The 22,243-nt window shown below is 43.7% G+C and overlaps 1 protein-coding gene across 1 annotated transcript in view; it reads right to left on the bottom strand.

The window, feature by feature from the left end:
• The window catches only part of LOC138504319 (fibroblast growth factor 4A-like), a 113,389-nt gene extending 97,630 nt beyond the window's left edge, over positions 1 to 15,759 (bottom strand). The window contains exons 1-2 of the mRNA XM_069624736.1: positions 15,365 to 15,759; positions 7,883 to 7,986 (exon numbers count right to left, since the gene is read on the bottom strand). Coding sequence (XP_069480837.1) covers positions 7,883 to 7,986; positions 15,365 to 15,674 — 414 coding nt within the window. The 5' untranslated portion in view covers positions 15,675 to 15,759. The remainder of the gene's footprint in view (positions 1 to 7,882; positions 7,987 to 15,364) is intronic.
• Between the last annotated feature and the right edge of the window lie 6,484 nt (positions 15,760 to 22,243).

The raw sequence follows: 22,243 nt of genomic DNA, 5'->3' as shown, positions 1-22,243 counted from the left end.
GATGTAGCCACAGAAGATTGAATGGGGATTCTGACCAATGGTTTGCTTGTTGCGGCTATTCCACTCACTGCACCCTCCCTGCATGCTCAACTCCTTCCACAACCTCCTGCACATCTTCCTCCTGCATGCTGTCTGTGCGACTGTTGGCCTCCTGTGCCTCCTCCTGCTACTCCTAGACATCTGAGTCATCTTGTTCCTTAGTTCAGAGAAAAACACATTAAAAATCAACAGAATAAAACAAACATTTTAAAAATTGGATAGTAACAATCCCCCAAAAAAAAAACCCAGTTGAAAAAACTACAAAAAAAAAAACCTACCCACAGAATGCACACCACAACAAAGGAAAAATAGGTAAGGCTAGCACAAGGAAAAAGCACTACAATTCAAAAAAAGAGAGAAGTGAATAAGTCAAAGACCATCCCCACTGCTCGAGCTCCATAAACTATGGCACTCCACCAACGTTAACATGCCTTAACACATGAATATCACGATCTTTCATGAAGCATTACAATTGTTCCAAATGTGGCCATAGTCAACCGGAGAACAGTGTGTGATAGATCACGTGTGGATTTTTTTTTTTTTAAACTGCATGTTCATCTCTGCCAATCAGGGCTGAACAACTGAAATCACTCAAAACACTGCAGAAGGAATCCTGATGTTTGGTCAAATGGTTTGGAACTATCTCCCGAGATAGAGCATGAATTTACTGGAACCCTCTTTATATCTTCCCATCCTCAAACAAAACTTGAAACTACTCCTTTATGGGTATATTTTTAATACATGAATTTTATGAGAACAACGCAATTCTCAACTTAAACGCGATTGTCGCATATTGTATGCATAAACCAGTGTTGAACACTTTAAAAACCAAGGCAAGCTACTTCAACTCAAACCTACGTAAACATTTTACTATTGCATGGAGCACACTTTAGTTGAACCACAGAGATACACAAATATATGTGAATTCTTGGCTATTTGGTTTGACACACATTATTTTAGCAATGCACTGAATACACAGGCTTACAGACCCGCTTCTGTTTCCCAAGCAAATCATGTTGTGGCCTTCACATCAGAACAAGCTATATGCTTGTTCACTCTGCTCTGTTCACTAAAGCAAATAGTATTTGTCATTGACAGTGCACACTAATAGTTCAGGGTACGTAACTGCTTGACACTTAATAGGTAATGTGTTTTTGAAACTTGAGGTGCAGAGGAGAAAAAATGGTCTTGGCACAAAACCAGAATTGCTGAAAGAAGAGGAAGTAAGAGGAGCCAGATTGGGAGCCCTCCCGTCCCCTGCACACTGTATAAGCACTCAGAGTCTTTAAATGCATTTTGTTATTAAAACAGTTTTAAAACAGTTTTTCACATTTGAGACACATGTTTTTTCAAAGCATTAGATTGTTTTAATTAATTTAGAAATGTGCTCCGTTTGTATTAATAATGCAGTTCACACCCAGTTGTTATATTAACAAAGTGAGTACAATGCTTTACTTTATAAAACACAAGTTCAGCAGTATGGAAAACAGTGGTGGTAGTTACATTACATTACTTCCATTTTTTTGGCAGTAACGGACTTACTGCCATTTTTACTGCCCCTCCAAATTTCGAATGTGAAGGGAAAGTGGAGGATTCACCCACAGCAGAAATCTGGAGGCAAATCCTTCCATTTAACTCCAATAATCGGTGGATGTACTACATGCAGTAAATCCACCAAAAATCCCCATGTGTCCTAAGGACTCCAAGAATTGGAATGTACACTTCCATGCCACCAGTCGTAATCCTATGGTGATACCATGGCTCTAAGTGGCGGTAATAGTAAATGATCTTGGTGGTAACTTGACTGATTTACTGCCAAACTCATAATAAAGCCCAATGTGTTATTTAAAAAGGATTCATTGCATAATGTGTTTAATATATCATAGACATCTTTTTTTTCTTGGGCGTACGCCTGGGGAAATGAAGAAGGCTATTTGGCTGGAATTCCCTATTATACAAACTGCATGTTAATCCCATTTTTGAGAATTGCCCTATTTTTAAATTCAACAGCATTAAAAAAATGGCTGATTTACAAACGTTAATCCCACAAAGCTCAAAACCAATTGGTTATGATTATTGTGACAAGACATTTTAGATTAGTCTCAGACATGATCATGACTCAAATTGTCAATGTTCATTTTTGACAACTGGAAACCTATGCAAAACAGAACTCATGTGCACTTTTCAGTTTTTGATGGTGAGCTGTCCCAATCTTGGGATGAGACAAAATTACTGTTTTGAGGAGAAGATCCAGATCACAGACCATGATTGACTTCTGCACTATTAATTCTTTAAATAAATGGAATGTCAATGGAAATTGGCCCTGCTAGGCACTTTCCAAGATGAAAACTAGTGATTAAGACACTAACGCCCTCAAGCCAGAACTAGCTGGCAAGAAAATAGGTGGAATTTAGATAAAAATGGCTTCAGACTAGGCAAGAAGCTGAAGCAAGAAGTTGACACGCAGAGTGCAAGAGATCTTGATGGTATCCTGGCGAGCAGATTCCAAGCAGGGCTTAGCTGGCAGGCAGAATGTGCATCACAGAGCTGAGCAGCAACACAGAACCACAACTACCATGGCAGGGTAAATCTGCTTATGGGCCTAAAAATTGGTACTTTGGAAATGTTTACAAAATCAAATGTTTTGCCTGTGTCCATATTTTATGGGCTGAAATACGCTGATGTTTACCCCTTTCGCCACATATTTTTTCTTTTATTCTCCATGGTTAAAACCATTAGCCAAGAGCTGGAGGTAAGTCAGGCACCCGACCGTCAAAAAACAGCCGGTATTACCAGTACTACCGGCAATACCCCCATGGAGACCTAGGGGACAGGAATTCTGGCAGACCCAATGCCGGTGAGGGTAATTCTGTCTGGTGATACACCACCAGGTTACCCAGTGGGATACCACCAGACTTGTAATGAGACCCATTATCTCTACAAGAAATACAAATATATAAATGTGAAATTCAAAGAGGGAGAGCATTATTGGCGTGTTTCTGTTTATGAGTAAAAAAGGCCAATATACTGCAATTGCAAATACTTATTGTTTTAGTGATAACACTGAGTAGGGAAGATATTGGTAAACATCCAATGCTATACATTTATTAAAGGCTAACAATAATATTGGTTCCTAGATGCTCCAGGGGTAGACCCACAAACATATTTCTATCTAATTGCAAACCTGTCAGATATTCAAGGATAGGGGTTTCTCTTGCATTAAGCTTAGATATTCAATTCTCTCCAGAGTTGTGTGCTGGGCACAACACTATTTGTTTTTTTCAACACTATTTTCTCTGCCACAAAATCTGCCACCAACTGCCACCACACCAGGCATTTCAACTGCATTTGGTGCTTTTGGCAGAGCTTAACCTCCAGGATATGAAATACGTGACCCCACGGTGCTAATGAAGACACAAACCAATCAACTCCTATTTAACGACATCATGGCAATTCAGAGGGAATCACAATGTTCGCTCAAACATTACAAAGCTGGCACTAAACACAGTCACGCTACCAGTACACACGAAACATCTACGTTTAACTTCCTTGGACGCTTCTCACATCCTCTCTTTCCATAATGTACTCTTATCCGGTACTTTATAGATGTTTTTAAATATGAATTTTGCATGAACATTACAATTTACAACTGCAACTGGAATTGTTCTGCTTCGTCAACTTGGTGCGAAACACACTCGCAATTCAAACAATTCATTATGAAACACACACTGAATATACGGTATCAGGTAATATTATCCCCATATATATTGTTGCCGTAAATAATATAGCCGGGAAAAAGTTGTGGCGATATTATTTGGGTGACCATATATATGGGGACAGGGGCAGCGGGGGTTGCGGGGATGTCCCCCGCTCCCCATGAAGAAAAAACAAAGGTTTGGGAGTTGCGGGGGTGTCCCCCGCATGTTCCATGTAATATTGTCCCCAAAAAAAATGGCCATTTTTCGGCGATGTTTTTGCATGGCGATATTTTTGCGGGGACATTATTACATGGAACTGAATATACTTGTGCCATGTGATGCAGCCCTGATTAAAAAACACCTGCTTTTTCTTTAAGTTCACCCACATTTTTGGCCCACGGAATGACCAAACAGCTTTACACACAACCATTCCCGTATTTTAATTTCATTTATGAAACTATGCATTCATTTTTGTACCAACTAGGGATTTCCTTCACAAACTAAATAAAAATATTTATCACCCACCAATTAAGGCCTCCTTGATAATTTCTAATTTTCTACGTTTACTTTTTTGACCACTTTTTTGATGCAATCATGAAACATTAATTTCACATCGTAATTTTATAAAATCACTAAAAAAAGAAAATGAAGATTCAGGCATAGACAGATCCCAAATCTTTCCTAATGCCACTCAACAGCGCCATCCACATCCATACCACCTTCAAACATAACTTGGTATCCTTCCTTAGAGTTTTTTTTTAATTGCAATGGTTTTCCCTGAAGCAATGGAAAACTTTGCAATGCAGAATGGTGGATTTTTAAAAATGGACGTCATCTTCTCAAGTATTTTCCTATTCAAATAACAATTGCTTTGATTTTTGCCCAAATTAAGAAAGAACACTACACCGGCGGTTTCTGCTGGCCCCAAAGCAAGTTTGGCAACAATCCATCCAGCATGTAGGCTTTGGGAAAATAGAAAACTAAATGTAAAAAAAACACTCTTTTTGATGCTTTATTACTTGTGACCTGCTGGATAGATTTGCAGCAAACTTTTCAGTTTTTAGGACCCTGTCATAACATTTTGGGACATTTCACAATGAAGATTTCAAACGTTATTAGCCATAGAATTTTGTGAAAGTGAGCGACTCATAGATTTCACCTTAGCTACACTTTGGTGTTAGTGCCCACCTGATTTTTTTCACGTTACCCCTAACATGACGGTTAGGATCTTCCTTTTATAATCAGAAAATGTGAACATAGAAATCTTGGTGGTGAAAACAGACATTTTAGTTCTCCAAAGAAATGTCCTTTTTATGATCCACTGCTCAAATGTATTGACAGAAGGAAAAATGCTAGTATGCATTTTCCCTACCACTAAAGCAGTCAGTCACATTTTGAAGCGCGATTCATGTTATGTCAAGTTAGTTTGTTGCAGTTTTTGTTTGTACTAGCCATGGTCGAGCATACACACGTTTTTGTTTTTAGTACATATGACACTTGAAACATATTTTGCCATTTATTTTCAAGCTTGATGTCGGACTGTGCCAGCCATACATGATTTGGTTTTCATCGAGACTTAATGAGACAAAATGGTTTAAAGTCCAGGGAACACGTCTTGAAACACTCAATTCCAACAGTAAATGAAAGGAGACACTTAGGCAAACATATTGAAACATGTTACCCTAAAATGAAAAATTGTCGCACCTAAGAACCTGTCACGACTGTGCGACTGGAGCACCAATTGGCACCCATCGTGGGCTATTTGGGACTCGTTCATCACCATAATCCTCCCCTGACAATACCTCTTCATAATTTTGTCATTGCTTTCCATTTGCAAGACTTTGGTACTTCCTTATTTCATTTCCCAAATGACATATCCCAAAACATACCTTGTAGCAGTTCTCATTCTCTGGCTATTCCTATCCAGCAGTATTAGAACTATAATCCCCAGAAGCCTTACAGATCAGTGCTGCTTTCACTTTCCCAGGACTAGAGAGGGAGAAGGCGGATTACGTTCAGGTGTGGTGCCCCAGGTGCTGCTAATGAGCCTGCTTCAGTACAGGGCAGGCCAGTGTTTAAGCAGCTGCCTGCTGGAGCACAGGGCTCTTGCAAAGGGTTTGCTCCCACCCGCTTGTGCTTTGATCCTTTGATGGACACAGGCGGCCATCCTGTTGCCTTGTTGTCCTGTTGCTGCCAGAACCTGCTCCTGTTCCAGTGCCCTGTGCTCCCTGCCTTGCAACCCTGCTACTCTGTCTTCACTCCCCTGCACCTCTGTGTCTCCTGCAGCGCAGCCCTGCTCCCCCTCTTGCAGTCCCCTGTTCCCTGTCTGCAGCCCCTTGCTCTCTAGCGCCAATTATTGTGTTCCCTACCTGCAGTTCCTTGTTCTGTTCCCATACTCAGTGTTACCTGGCTTTAGCTTCCTATATTCCAGTCCAGAGTTTCCTTTTATCCGTCTGCAGTCCTGCCATTGTTTTTCCATTCCATAGTTGCAGTTCCTTGTTACCAGTCTGCAGTTCAGTCCTTGTTATCCTAGTCCAGAGTTTCGGTCCTGAGTTTTCTTGTTCCTGGTCTATAGTTCAGTCCACTGTTTCTTGATTCCGGCACTTAGTTTCTGGTCTGCAGTTCCAGTCTCCTGAATCCTTGCACTCGATTCCTGTCTTCTTGCTTTTCCTCTTCCTTCCAGTTCTCTGTCCTGAACCATGCTCACTTTGGCTTCCTATACTTTTACTGGATATTTCTGTTACTCTTCTCGTCCTCGCTTGGGCTTATGTAATTGCTTTGTTCAGAGTTTGGCTTATGTGTTTGCCAGCTGGCAAGCTGTGCCCCTTTCCTTTGTAGAGTTTCAATAGTGTACCTTTGCCATATTATTATTAACAGTGTGCTGGTAAGGGTTTAAGGAGGCACTCACTGTTCAGTTCCTGCTGACCCCCTACAGGCTGCAATCTTGTGAATACTGTTTCCTTGTTCGTGCCTTAGTGTCCAGGCACAGACACCCACTTCTGCTGCTCCTTTCCATGAGCATTCAGAGTGGGGCCCTGTAATCGTAACGAGCTCAGAAGGCTAGCTTTTCCCCTGACCCTGTGGGAAACTATGCCCCCATTCTGTGTACACCACAATCTGCGTAATCCAAACCCTGCATCCATCACCTGAACAGCCCTCTACAGCATGTCCACCTGGGTCCCTAGTTGATTGACCTTAAATTTGCCACTGGTCTGCACATATGTTCCCAAGAGGTCTCATGACTGTGTGCATGTGCCTGCCTCCACACCAAACAGCTTATAAGACAATGTGGAGAGCAGTGTGGTCACTTAAGAATACATGGTTGAAAGAATTAAAAACATCGGACATCACTGTGATCACTTTCAACCCTAACTCTGAACCAGAAGCTGTTCATGAGCAGCTCCAGCTTGCAACCTCTGCTCCACGGATTTGTGTTCCCCGGGGTGCTGTATGGTTGCATACCAAGTTCCCTGAAATTATTTATACTGCATAGCTCAGCTCCCACCTCACACGTCTTTGGCGGGTGTCACCTGCCTCGTAATTCGCTGTCACACCCACCAAGCCCCCTAGACGCCGGTACACTTCAATGGGTTCTCACCCGCCAAAAACAAAATCGAATGTTTTCAATCATCTTGGCAACACAAACAGTGGAGAGCTACGATACTGTGCACTGGCAAAGTTCTTGCTCTAATATTCCACTCCAAGTGGTGTGGTTACAAAAGCACACTGCATGGCAACTCAATAGTAAACAGTATTTCGTCGGCCAATTTTCTGTTTTGTCAGATGCTCTCTGCACTAATGCATGAGAGTGCACATCAAACGTTGGGCACTATAATCTATGCATGTTTTAATCCTACATGTTGTTGAAAGTTTACAAAGCTGTTCACTCCCCCAATACTTCACATTCCAGCTAAACCCTTGAATCTATCACAATAAACTTGAGAATCTGAACAGTGTCTACACGTGCAAAAATGTAGATGGGTGAATGCAATTTCACTTAAAAGAGGTGACCAGAATTGATGTGGCAAATGAGTCAAAGTAGGCCAATAACAGTGAATTATATTTTTGGTTAAGCAATGCACACCAACAATGCCTCGATATTTTCCAAGAATCAATTCTCAGTGGGCAGCACTCATGTTACTTACAGATCCAAAGAGCCTGCCTTTGCTGTTCATAGCCAGGAACAGTCCACTTTGAATTCCAAACATGCCAACCACACCTCTTTCCACTGGGGAGATTTCCAAGAGACCTACCGTGAAAATGACATGACAGATATTAGCATCATCCTTTGGAGTCATTATCATCATTATTAATCGTATAACACTTCACTTGAATCCTCCACATTGGGGAGATTTCCAAGAGACCTACCGTGAAAATGACATGACAGATATTAGCATCATCCTTTGGAGTCATTATCATCATTATTAATCGTATAACACTTCACTTGAATCCTCCACATTCAAACCTTTCTAAATCTACCATTGGGAATGAGACATAAAAAGACATGCCCATGACCACACACGGTTGAGTGTTATTGCAGAACTGGGACTGCAGCCCCAGGACTCCTAGCTCCAAACACAGTTCCCCGATATGCCAGACCAACTGCATGAACCCACATATGAAAAATCCAACCTCTAATTTAGCATGCAAGTCATGGTAACTTTTCACTAAACTTATTTATAAATATGTTAAGGAAGATGCACACAAGATTTGTCATTTAAATGGAAATTGTTAATCTCCTTCCTCTTACTTCCTCCTACAAACTCCTGACTTCCTCTGCCTTCCCCCTCCCTTTCCTCCTATGTATTTCCTGGGATGTAATTGCTTAAAGGGGCCGACATTACATGCCAGTAGCATCACCCCCCTCACAAATATCCTTGGGTCATCTCAACATTCCTCCACTAGGTGTTGTGGCTTCTTTATCACTCGATGAGGTGTACCTTCTGCATCGCTCGGCGCTAACGTCCCTGCAGTCTGTTGTCCTTGTAGCATTTGGGTCTCTACTTCGACCATGGTCCTTGCTTCATCCGATGAATCTTCTTCCCTCATTTCCCATCCAGGTGGTCACCTATTCCAATGTCATTCCTGCATAGGTGCTTGAAGTATGATGCATTTCTCGTTAGTTTATGAGCCTTACTCTTGGCCGCCATACTGGTTCCTCTTTTACGACTATGACATTAAATAGGGTTGGTACGTATCCGGCATCCGTTTTCATCAAGGATCTTTGTTGTATGAGGACTTTTTCTCGTGGTCGCAATTCTTTAGGCTTTGCCCCTCTATTGTGATATATTTGTTTTGTTTGCTCGTGCTTTCTTTGCAGCATCTCTTTCCTTTATGGCCGCATCCTTGTCCCCATGGCCAGCCGATATGGCGATGAGCCTTGTGTTTACTTGGTAGGCCATCATGGTCTCCACCAGTGTCCTTCTTGTGGCTTCATGGGGTGTGTTTCGATAGTCCTGCAACATCTTGCATAACGTCTGATGTATTGATGCGGTTTCAATGTGTGCTTTCTGTATGGTCTTTTTTATGGATGACATACATTTTTCTGCCATTCCTTGGCCTGAGGCCATAGTGGAGTCATCTTTTGATGGATGAAACCCATGTGTTCGGCAAATCTAGCAAAATCATACCCATTGAATGGGGGCCCGTTGTAAGATTTGAGGGTGTGGGGAATTCCCCATTCACTCGGTATTTCGTCCATCACTGCTGCCACTTGGAGAAATGCAGTTGTAGTTTTCTTTACAATGAGGAACCTTGAAAACTCATCTATAAGTACTAGCAAGCAGGCTCTCGTTTCCATTGGTCAATAGAAGTCTATGGCTAGTTTGTGCCAGGATTTCTCGATTATCTCAGTGTGCCGTAATGGTATTGGCAGGTCGGCTCTGGTTGTGCACTCACAGGGTATACAGTGATGTACTATGTTGTCCACCATCGTATCCATATTTGGAAACCATACATGTTGGAGTAGGATTTTCTTTCTGTCATCTGATCCTCTGTGACTTTCGTGTGCTATGTGTATCACTGGCGCTCTGAGTGTTGGGAGTACAACCAGTCTGCACCCTCTTAGTAGGATGGCCTGATCCATTACCGCAAGCTGTGTATGTATCTTCGACAGCTTTACTATTTTGGTTCTATTCGCCCTTGGGTGTAGTTGAAATTATCTTTGGTAATCCTTCCATTTGTTGTTGTTCGTTAACTGTATAGCCATTGTGAATGACGGATCATCCAGTGACTCCTCTGCAACTCTTTCAAGTGTGAGTGCCAGGGGCATTGCATTGGCTGTGATGTATCTGATGTATTCGACATCACCTTTCCTTGTGGTTGGTTGATCACCTCCTGCATGTCTGGATAGGTAGTCAGCTGAGTGCCGTTCCCGTCCTGGCTTGCGTATGATGGTATAATCCTATTCTTGTAGGTGGATCCCCCACCTCTAAATTCTCTGTGGCATCTTGGTAGAAGGGTTCCCAAATAGGGAAATAAGTGCTTGGTGATCTGTTTTTAGTGTGAATCTGTTCCCTATGATGGAGCTATGAAAGCGTTTGCAAGCACAGATGGCTGCCAGGCTCTCTTTCTCCACCTGGGAGTATGCTTTCTCTGTGGGCGATAAAGCTCTGCTGGCATAGGCTACAATGTATTTAGGTTGTGCATCTGCCTCTTTGGTTTGAGCAAGAATAGTACTCAACCCCACCGGGCTGGCGTCCACAGTGATCTCATTGTGCCATGCCAGGTTAAAGTACGCTAGCTGTTTAGCTTCCACTAGTGCCACTATGATGCCGCTGAAGGCATTCATCTGTCCATTGGAATATGACACCTTTTAGCAGGAGCCGTCGCAGTGGTTCAGTTAGTGTGGCATAGTGTGGAAGGTACCTGGCGCAGTAGCCAGCCATGCCAAGGAAAGAACGGACCTCCACAATTTGCTTGGCAGGTGGTAGATTGGTAATCGTGTTGACTTTGTCAGGGTCAGGGGTCATGCCTGCATCCGAGAACACATGACCGTAAAATCTCAGTTTATTTTTGTTTATGTTGCATTTGCCAAGGTTTAAGGTCAGACCCACTTTCTGTAGTGCTAGACATACCTCAACTAGCACTCTGTCATGATCTGCTTTGAAGGTGCCATAGACTAAGGTATCATCGCTGTATTTGAACACTGACTTCATGGGGAGGATGACCTAGTGGATGGCCTCCTGGAAAATGTCTGCCGCTGAGGAGTTCCTGAAGTTTAAGCATTTATAATGGAACAGTCCCTCATGTCTTGAAAATGTTGTGATTATTGTAGAGTCGGATACAATTCCAACTGATGGTACCCTTGGTTGAGTTCGAGTTTGAAGAATGTAGTGGCATTGTTGATTTGGACGATCATGTTCTCTATGCTGGGATCAGGGTGTATTTCTCTTTGGATGGCGGTGTTTGCCACTCTCATGTCAATGCACAGTCTTCTGCGTCCGCCTTCTTTGGGGGCGACTACACGTGGGGAAATGCACGGACTGGGTCCTAAAGCTCTCTCTATGATGGTGTTTTGTAGGAGCCGGTGGAGATCTTATGATACTGCTTTTTGGAGGTGGAACCCGATCCTCCATGGGTGTTGTTTTATGGGTTATATGTTGTCATTAATGTGTAGTTTGATCACCACTACTTGAGTTTACCAAGTCCCTGGAACAATGTCAGGAATTTAGATTGGATGGACTCTTTGGGCAGGGACTTGACTGACAGCCTGAAAGCGGTTTCATTGCCACGTTGTCCTCTCCTGGTGCTTTGTATGACTTCTGTTTCCTGATAGTGTATGTCAGTGAGGCCTAGCGCTTTAGCGGTTTTGTAGCTGAGGAGGCATCACCCTTTGGTGGGGCTGCGCATTACGTGTATGATGACATCAACTTAGCGACCCGTGTGTATGATGGTGCCTGGAAACTGACCAATGAAGTGGAGTAGTTTGTTGGCACCCCACCAAAAAAGTCTTGCTGTGGATTTGGAGAGTGCTTTTGTTGCCCATTTGTAGGAATTCTTGCTCACCCATGACGCTAACAGTGGTGCCTGTGTCGATGAGGAAACAGTGGTTTTTGTTTCCTATGTTGAAGAGGACTATGGGGGCTTCTTCAGCTTCCTGGTTGTTGTGTATGAGATTCATGTATTCATCTGGGTATGCAGAGTCATACTGGTCATAGTCGTGTTGATTACTGCAGTATGGATATGATGGGACGTACCTATATTGTTGGCAGATGATAGGTGGTTCATTGTATTTGTCTGTGTATGATGAGCATGGTTGGGTTTGTTCTTCCATTTAGTTATGTTCACTTTGTGGTATGTCTCCCATCGTCCTTAAGTATCACTGTGGGCCAGTGTTGTATCCCGATGGTGGATGCCCCTGTGGGAGTGGGGGTGGTCCGTTATTCGGCCTCCATGCCATCATTGGGCTCGACCGTGGTGTGTTGGGAAGGGTCTTCCTTCTCTGCATACTGTTTGAAAATGACCTTCTTTCACACAGTTGGGACATATTTCAGTGAGTGCTGGGCATGCACCTGTGTGTGGAAACGTGTATCTACATCTATAGGATGACCTTTGTGACCTGGTGGGTTGTCGAGGAGATGTTCCGCCTGCTATTTGTGGTTTGTGTCCTGGGCCTTGTGTATTGAGTGCTGCTACCGTGTCTGCTTTGTCCATTTTCTTTGGTTATTTTCCATAGAGGCGGCTTGAGTGTCAACCCTCTTGCATACTCTTGAAGTTCTATGATTTCGTCCAAGGGTTTTTTTTTTATAGTAATTGTCATCTGCTTGCACCACCTGTTCCATTTTGTGTGATGTGGGATCTGGCAGTTATCGCTATCTTCATTTTTCTGTAGCCAATGTTTGTCACATTCTGTAAGCGAGCGTTCGATTAATCAGACTGTTCATTTATTTTGTTCTCTTTGCAGGTGTTTGTTCCGGCTTGTCACTAGGTGGTGCTGTGATGTTGTGTATTGAGACAGGATCCTGGATGGGTGGATGCCAGCCCGCAGTGTTGTTGACCCCACTGTGGAGTGAAAATAGGTAGGTGAGGGCTGGATCGTAGCCCTCTGTGTGGCCATGGACATGGGGGTTGCAACTCTAGGTGGCACACAGCGTTTTCAAGCACCTGTTCTTGCTTACCCACACTCGTGGATGTCGGGTTCTCCCGTTAGCATTGGTGGGACCGCGCTCCTCACAGACCTGCTGAAGCACTGTGCGCTTCGTGCGGGGGGCCACGGCCATGCAGAATATCTGTCAGGATTGCAGATGGCTCGACAAACAGTAGACTGCTCATAGCTCCCAACCCTTTGTGTCGCCAAGGCGGGTGAACACATGGTTTTCTTTTTGGCGGGTGAGCGCTCACAGAAGTGGATGGCCATATACGGGGCTTGGCGGGTGAGTGAGCTGCTTGCAAGGTGGGTAACACCCGCCAAAAGGGGTCAATTGAGAGCTATGGATTGCTGCTCCGGAGTGACGTGCAGGGCTGGGTTCGGAGTGGACACTGTGGTACCAAGGAGGCGGGATCACCTGGTGGTTGTAGGAGCAGCGTGATCGCTGTCTTGGGATGAGGTGTGGGTCTCAAGTGTAACTCGTCGAGAGTTAATAGGTTTTCACTAAACTTCTTTTTACATATATTAAGGACAACGCACAGACGGCTTGTCATTTAAATGGACATCTTTAATCTCCTTCCTCTTTCTTTCTCCTACAAACTCCTTCTGACTTCCTTTGCCTTTCCCCCTCTCACCTATGTGTTTCCTGGGACGTAATTCCTTAAAGGGGCCTACATTACATGCCTGTAACTAGGCAGTGGATGACATCACGTATATAAACAAAGATTGACAGCATGTGTATTTTATATAATGGCACAAGCGAGTGTTATATTTATCTCGAGACTGCTTGCATTTTAACAAATAAAGTTCCAAAACTGGCCTTGGTGACATGTGCCATGCAAAGTATGCATTTCGCTGCCTATGCACAAATCCTATTGTGGCGCTTGTATATCAGATTAATTCCTTGGGCCAAGGGGTTTAGTGACGAACAGATGCATTTTGTGCTGGCCCTCGCTGGCTGGGGTTGTTTTCCCATATACTATTCTGGCTAGTGGCCAGAAATCTTCCCCCCACCCCCAACCTCAAGATGCTCAAAACCAGTTGCAAAGCAACCCAGTTTAGTGACATAAACATGACGAATGGGGACAGGACAACTCGAGGATTATTTTACAGGGCGAGAACATAAAATGATTGACAGCGCACTGGCAAGACGCTGTGAAAGGGATTAGAAATGGACTATGAGTCACAAGTCTTCTACAGTTACATCTCAAATAAATTCACAGTGAGGTTAAAGGTCGATTACAAAACGGGGAACCACTTAAATCTACTATTAATATGGCATTACATTGCTCTTGGAACAGAGACACATTAGATGCAATGATGCCAACTGATCTGGCGTTATTCAATCTACCTGTGGCCTCTACATTACTGGCCTCTGTCCATGCCCTGACAAAAACCAATGAGCATACATGTCAACCGTCCTGATTTATTTGGGAGGCTCCCTATTTACTTTCACTCCCGAAAAAAATCCCTAACCCTGATGCAACATAAAAGGAAAATTCGATTCTCCCTCCCTCTTTCTATGGCTAAATCTCCCTGCCAGGGAACACCAAATGTTGGCATGTATTCATGGTTGCACAGTCACATACATTGTAAAGCATGAGCAATTAACTATCACACATAACATATCGATCTGAAAAAATAAAAGAGTGGACTGTCTAACGACATAGGCAGGAGACTCCTGTTTTTTCTTTAAAAAATGTTGCTATGTTTTATTTTCTCCCTCCTCAAAAATGATTTAACGGGCCAGTGCAGTCCTATGGGGAAATTAAAATTCTCCTGGTTTCAGGGAGAAAATCTCCCCCCTAGGGTGCTCCAAAATGTTGACATTTATGTTATAGATTATGCTGTGTCTGACAAATAAAGCAGTAGATATAACACTAAAGTTTTTGTTTGTCCCCATGAAAGCCGATTTTGTTTTGGAGGGTGAGAGCCCATTAAAATCTATGGGTTTGGCGTGTGTGAACTGATTCCACAGCGGGTGACATTGACAACCGCCAAAAGTGTGAGTTCCGAGGTCACATGATCCAGACTATTTGATAAAAAACAATATCTGGAAAAAAATGTGGACGACATGTATTAAATAAAAAGACTTTACTTAGGGAAAATGTAAATACATGTCTTTCATGTGTTAGTTAAATATATCGTTCTATCATTATACCGTTGTCTAATGTTTGGGTAAAATATGCATCTGGGAACATGACCAAAATTAATAGATTACTTTGTATTACTTGATTCCTAAAACCGTCTGTCTTCAAGGCAAACACATGAGCAGGCCTGAATTGGGAAATAAAATAAACACTAACACAGCAGCACAAGTGTGTGGTTATTAAGTAAGAGACACGGTGAAAAGAGTGCAATGTATAGCCCACCCCCTCTCATGCAAAGGAAGGGACACTTGGACTGGATGAGGAAGCGCGGGCGCACAGCATTACACGTCACGCAATGTCACCTGCACGCTGACGTGCCGTGGTTAGCGGGTTCGAGGCGCAGGGTAAGTCCCTGCCCGGGCAGTCATTCCAGGAAAAGAGGCACTTACTGTATCGGCTTTCGCTGTGCATCCCGTGTATCCGTCCATCAGGCATGACTTGGAGGTGAAACCCAATGCCCACATTGCAGTAGAGTCGCCGTTGCCTCTTGATGCCCAGCAGATAGTCGCCGTAGCGGTGGGTCTCCGTCCTTTCCCCGGCAGTCATTCGCGCGAGCGATCGGGAGTACAGCGTCTCCCACCGCCATTCCGTGGTGGCGTTCCCCGAAGGTGGCACGGGATGACAGCACGTAAGCCCCGAAAGCAGCCCCAGGAGCACGACTGGCAACAAGGCCGGTGCAAGAGTCATCCTGGTCAACATGGGCACACGTGGCCTGGGGTGTCAATGGCTCTAAAAATACCTCCCCTCAGCTCCGCTTATACATAGATCAAAGCGAAAAAGGAACCCGGAGCCGGCTTCCCAAGAGGACCCGTGGAAAGTCACTGCACGTCTTTCAGAGATGCCTTTCAAAGAGAAGGGGGCTGGGGGGCCACCATCAGGGGAGGGTGCGAGGCTGAGGTGATGTCAACTCAGACAAAGTAAATTTGAACTTTATTACCAGTTACCACCTGTTAGCTGCAGAACATATATCTTCTAGACGCAGGCTTGGCCTTGAACGTGACATTTCATTTTGGCGTGCTCTGAACCTTCTTTGGAGTATACAGTGGTACACGTCTCGGGAGGATGGCTCAGGGGCAACGTGCTCGCCTTGGAAGCAAGACGACACAGAAACACAGGTTCGATCTCCGGGTCAGCGCTTAGAAACTTCTGGCCATTAAGCGCGTTATAAATAACCTATCATATCACATCATGCTATTCCAACCTGAACACACTTGTGCATTTATGCAGTTAAGCAAAAGTTAACATGGGGGCACTAAAAGTCCAACAACTGACTTAATGTAAACTCGAAACTTAAAGCCATGTTTACCAATGTTATACACGGCTACTGTGAAATTGTGTGTTCGGGGCATAGCCTTTTTAATGTCAAGGCATGCTAACAAAAAATCAAATTTTAAAACGTGCATTTGTTTACTAGGCTATCGACAGATTGTTAAAGTATTTGTCATAGCGCAAATCGGTTACGTTCAAACCTTAGACAGATTCAGGGGCAGGTTTACCTATGAAGTGACCTTAGGCCTAGCAGTTCTGGCCATCTATTCTGCAAGTTCCCCCATAGAATACTGCAGCCCATCCTTTTGGTCTAAATGCATTTTGAAAACTGACAAATTTACTTCTGCCCTTCAAAAAAACAAGCACAAGTAGATGCTAAAGTGCCTATTCAGCCCCACACTTCTACAGAACTAGAGTGATCCCAATCTTACAGGCATACTTAAGAAGTACCTATTTCGCCCTGTGTGGTAACGTGGACAGAGGGCAGGCAATAGTCTCAAACAGGGTGTTAATGTATAACAGTAGGAACCAAACAGCAAAGTACAAAGGTCCAAAATAAAGGAATGTCCAATCAAGGTTCTATAAAAAAATATATATATAATTTAAACCCCCCATATACAATAGTAACAAAATAGAAAACACCAAACAACCTACTTCTGCAGAAAGAACACAGAATATGCAAAGATAGCAATATGCAGCACTGTGGGTAATATGGCGGGGGAGAAAGGCTGATTAAATACCAAAATGGTTTTAGTTTGGGCTATTAGGTGGAAGAGCCACATATAAGCCGAAACTACTGCATTAGAGAACAGACGGGAAATGGCATATGAGGATGGACACAAAACATGAGGGTGTTGTTTATCTGACCACCCACTGACTGCCCATGCCTATCCCTATGGCAATTCCCACCTAGTTCCTGCCCCTCCCCACTCAAAATACTTCCTCGTAATTCTTTCAGCTCACTTTAATCAAGTCTTACCATCAAACTTTGCACTGGAAGTGCCTACCGGTGTTTTTTCAAAACTGTCATTTGAGAGTTAATGACTTAATTAGAGCTGTACTGGTGTCTTGAAAATGGCTACCAGGTTTGCTTTCAGCCACTCGATTTGTGTGTCTTTCACTTAGGTCCTGTTAAAAACAAGCATTGGCAAAGGCAACAGTTTTGGCTTGTGTACACGTATTAGGCATTTACCAGGCACAGCTATTAGATGTCCAGGTACTCGCACGCACCTGCTACCATCAATAGCAAGTTAATACCAGTATGGCAGTGCCTGGCAAGTGCCTCCTTCCATGTCTACACAAAAGCCCAACCTGTTGGCATTGCCAGTGCTTGTTTAGAAAGTATCTGTTCTTTCAGCACAGGGTATTAGAGTTATCTTGCCAGTTTCTAGGTTCCAAAAATGGATCATGGGGCAGGCATAAGGTAATAATACCTTTGCTGTGTCTCGGAGTTTCAACCACTGCAAAACCGGCTTCTTAGCGCTGTGCTGGCAGTCGCGGTAGTCTGTTGTAACATCTGATCGTCACGTAATGCAAACATGACAAAAAGCTTAAAAGGCACGTGCGGCAGGCAGACAGGGCCAGTATCATCAAAGGCACTACGCCAAATTTAACAATTGTTGATGAGAATCGTGTGTCCATTTTCACGTTGCACACATCCCCACAAAATTGCAGTAAGTGGGAGAGTGCCTGCTCGAACAAGAGACTTGCAGCGCACCTGTAGATGGTCTGCACCTAAAAACATTGCTCATCAGGCGCATGTGATCTGGCGTCGAGCTACAGTGCAACAGAGGGGGTTTGTACCTCAATGGAGCATGGGTCCTGCACGGGGTGATTCTGGCTGACTGGTGCACATATGTGGCAACTTCGATCGGCGGACCTTTGTCAGTGAGGCGACACGGCCAGATCGATACCACAAGACCAGTGGAGACCGAGACCAACAACATGACATGAAGTCTGGTAAGAGAGGCCCTGTCAATCTGATGATCGCTTCCCATGCTACTTACAGAAGTACTTCAAAGCACACCTCGCACGTATTGGGACATTCGCTGTGATTGAGATGGGGAGTCATAACCACGTATCTGCGTCTCTGCCTACGTAGTGTACTTGTGCGACACGTTCTCCACTCCCCAGGGAATGATGTCCAGATCAAGAAGCGATACAGCTGGCACAGTAGAGTAGAGGAAAACCAGATTTCCTCGCCCACCAGTGCCTGGCAACAGGAGACATCAGCTTTCCAAAGAGACTGCACAGATCCACATGGGCAAGCACCGGCTGTACAAAGATTTCACAGCAGCCCAGTTCCGGAATTGGAGGTGTCGGGGGTCCCAGGCTTAGTTAGGACACAGATGGTCGTTGTGGTCTGAAAGACTTGTTCTTGGTTGCTGCAAATTGTCCATGTTACTATTTTATGCTGGGAGCTAATTACAGAAAATATTCAAGTCTATTCCACAAGGTAATGGCTCCTATGCTGACACAAGAGCAGGCCTAACCAATTGCTTTACACCTGTGGTAAACCTAGATTGCGAACAATTCCAATTCAGTCAGGCGCAGCAAACTCCTACAAAGTCTTTGGATGTCTTCTACACAAGACTGAGACAACTGGACTATGTGGCCAATAATTCAGAAATGTCATTCGTCAAAATTGAGGAACTGATTTCGAAGGTTCCTGGCCTAACCCTCCTAAAACAAAAAATGTTGGTATCGGGCCGGGCCCAGGATTTGGCGACTTCAAAAGCGGCACACATGGAAGAAGTACATTCAGTTAAAGCGACTTACGATTGTGGTTCCCAAGGAAGAGGCACACAGCATGCTCTGTTGCACAATGCCCTCTTAAGTCCCGGTGAAGAACCTGTGTTCAGGACTGCCCCGCGGTATGACAACAATGTGGGTGCTGCAGGAAACTTAACCACTTTGCCTGCATGTGTAGTGTGATGTGCCCCCCTCAACAATTGGGGAAAATGGCCATCTACTCCACCAGGGCATGCAGCCACGGTGGAAGTAATATCCCAAGAAGTCCCTCAAATGGAAGTCGGCCCGGAGGACTCAATGACTTTGAAGATTTTTTTTTCCATATCTTCCATATCACAAGGAGCGCAAGACAAACAATATCAGCTGCAGTGCACTTTAACAATATTGTCCTGTGTCCTCTTACCTATAGACGCACAGCATCTTCTGTCAATGTGATTCTATCTGCACAATTCCATAGGTTGCAACCTCCACCCAAGTTGACAACTCCCAAGATAGATTCACATTTTTACCTAGGGTGGAAAGCACCTGCTACCGCTAGAAGGAGCCTTCTACACGCTCATGATGCATGTCCGGATTTCCACCGTGGCAACATTTGATGGTACTTCTGGAACACAGGACATGTTGCTTAGTTGCAATACGGTAGAAGAGTTGGGATTAGTACACTTCGCATTCAACATATATATGAAAGAGACATTGAGAGCTTACAGGTAGACTTTCAAGACCTTTTCCAAGGCGTAGGGCGTCTGTAGGGGTAAGAAGTTAAATTACACACAGATAACCCCATTCAGCCAGCGCCGTTGAGGAATCACTGCATCCCCTTCTGCTTAAGAAAAGTGGAAGAAGAGCTAAATCGACTCAAAAAGGCAGACATTAGGGTGGAAGGCCCCATGCCATGTGTTTCTCCCATAGTTATAGCTACAAAGTTTAGACGACCAGGGGAAGTACGCATATGCATGGATATGCAGATTCCCAGCTGAGCAATTTGAAAACACTCCATACTACTCTGATGCTAGATCACATCCTGGATGATCTCTAGTAGGCAAAGCTCTTTTCCACTGTGACCTGCTTTCTGGATACCATCAGATACCCTTACATCAAGACTTGCGCCTGATAACATTTTCTTTTGACTTGGGGCTGAGTTTTGGTGTCACGTCTGCTGCTGAGGTATTTCAGCACGTTGTTAGGGGCGTGCTCACTGGCCTGGAAGAAGGTCATCTATGAGTGATATGTATTAATATATTTCAAAACAGAGAAAGAACATGGAAAGTCTCTGCTGCTTACCATTGGTTACGCCAAAAAGGCCTCACTCTCAACAAGAAGAAATGCAGATGAGGGCCATTTTAAGAACTTTTGGGGCCCAGGGCATGGACACCTTTGGGGGGCCCCCCTCCACTGGATCAAAGGAACTAAGGGAGCCATAGCTTGATATGCTGCCTCACAGAGATCAAAATAAGCATGGTAAACTCCCTTTCAGTCTCCTTACCCTCTTCATTTTGGTGTAATCAGAAGGATAAACAAGTAGCATTTCAAGTGCAACATTAGCAGTCCACAGTAATGCTACTTGTGTTTTAGCATAGGTAAAGGAAACATTTCATCAATAGCAGCCACAAGTAAGGTATACCGTACAAAGTATGACTACAGGACACATTTTATGAAAAAGGAGCACATAATCCACAAACAAACGACTCAGATTAGCTGCCTCGCAGAATGCAAAAGTGCTCAAGCATGGATACAGTGTAAGAGGATTCAATTCAACACTACAGCTAAGTCAATGCCTAGTCTGGGATACTGAATGGAAACCTTTATTGATATATCTTTATGTCCAGTTCATGCGTTCTGGATGACTACCCCTATATAACACCCCTCTCTTGGAATCCCCCTGACCCCACTGAGCCAAGAAGTAGTTCTGTTTTGCAAGTTTAAAAGGTTTATTTGATAATTTAAACGATGGATATATATATCACACCTTATAATAAATTAATAATTGGATATCACACTTAATCTGAGCAGTAATCAATAATGGATAGTCGGGCACTAGCACACTTCTTTATAATCAATGATGAGTGGTTATAGGATGGATAAGATAGCAACACTGGTAAATAGGGACAGAAGAATAATGTGGTAGAGAATGCTTTATAGGGTTCAGATGGATGTAATGTTGAATGAAAATGCAATACAGAAAATACTCAATATGATTTCAACAAAACAATGTAATCACTTTTCTCTGGCAATCCCCTCTCCCCTTTATGCAATGCAAGGAAATGGAAGGAAAGCACACAGTTCTCAGAAATGCAATCGAATGTAATTCAGTTCACCCCAGCAAGCTTAGACTACAGAAGTTCGAAACACAGGCCCAAAATGCTTTTATATGTGCTGGCAATGAAGTGAAAAATATGCTAAAATGCTTTTAATTCCCTCTAGAGGTTCAGGGTGAGTGGTATCTAGTTAATATTAGTCCAGGCTCACTCTAGCAATGATTCAGGGATGGTTCTTAAGAGGCAAGCGAATTTTTAGCAAGGAAACTGCTGTTTTCACACGTGGAGAAATTTGTAAATCGCGGCAAAATTCGCGAGTGCGTTTTTCGCGATTGCGGCAAAAGTGTATGGAATAGGAATGCGGTTCTAGGTTCGTTGAAAAGCCAAGATTCCCAGCTTTCAGAGGAAAGTTACTGCAAGTCTCTTAAGACAAACGGTCACGGAGATATGAGCGATATGGTAAAGGTCGTTTTTCAGATTTGAAATTTTAAAGTTCAAAAAGACAAGTGACAGCTAGCAGCTAGAAATGACAGGTGACAGTTTTGCAAAATGACAGGTGACAGTTAGGAGGCAGTTCTACTTAGATTAAAATAGATTGAATTATATTATTTTAACTAAGAGATTGGTTCTGCTAGGTACTCGCACTATATTCTTGAATTAGAATGGGCCTCGCCACGGATCTGGTCAGGTTTTGGACTGGACTCCGGTCTGGTCTCGGCACTTCACAGTGATCTGGGTCAGCTCTCTTGTTCTGCTAACAGTGGTCTGGGTCAGCTCTGCTCTCTCTGGGTACAGCACTGCTTCTGGATCTTTCTGCACAGCTTTCTCTGGAGATTGATGGATTTGAAGTCTGGATCTCTGGATGTGGTATTGTCCGGCAGCATGCTCCGCAGCAAATGGAATTGAATGTCCCTATCTGTCCTGACTGTCTGCTTTTATGTGTTTTGAAAATGGGTGTGTGAGCAGCATCACTAGGCTCTACCCCTCTCCACT

This window comes from Ambystoma mexicanum, chromosome 11, assembly GCF_040938575.1.
Source record: "Ambystoma mexicanum isolate Mex_15411 chromosome 11, UKY_AmexF1_1, whole genome shotgun sequence".
Lineage (NCBI taxonomy): Eukaryota > Metazoa > Chordata > Amphibia > Caudata > Ambystomatidae > Ambystoma > Ambystoma mexicanum.
The sequence above is the reverse complement of the archived record's forward strand: the minus strand, read 5'-3'. Positions and strand labels throughout refer to the sequence as shown.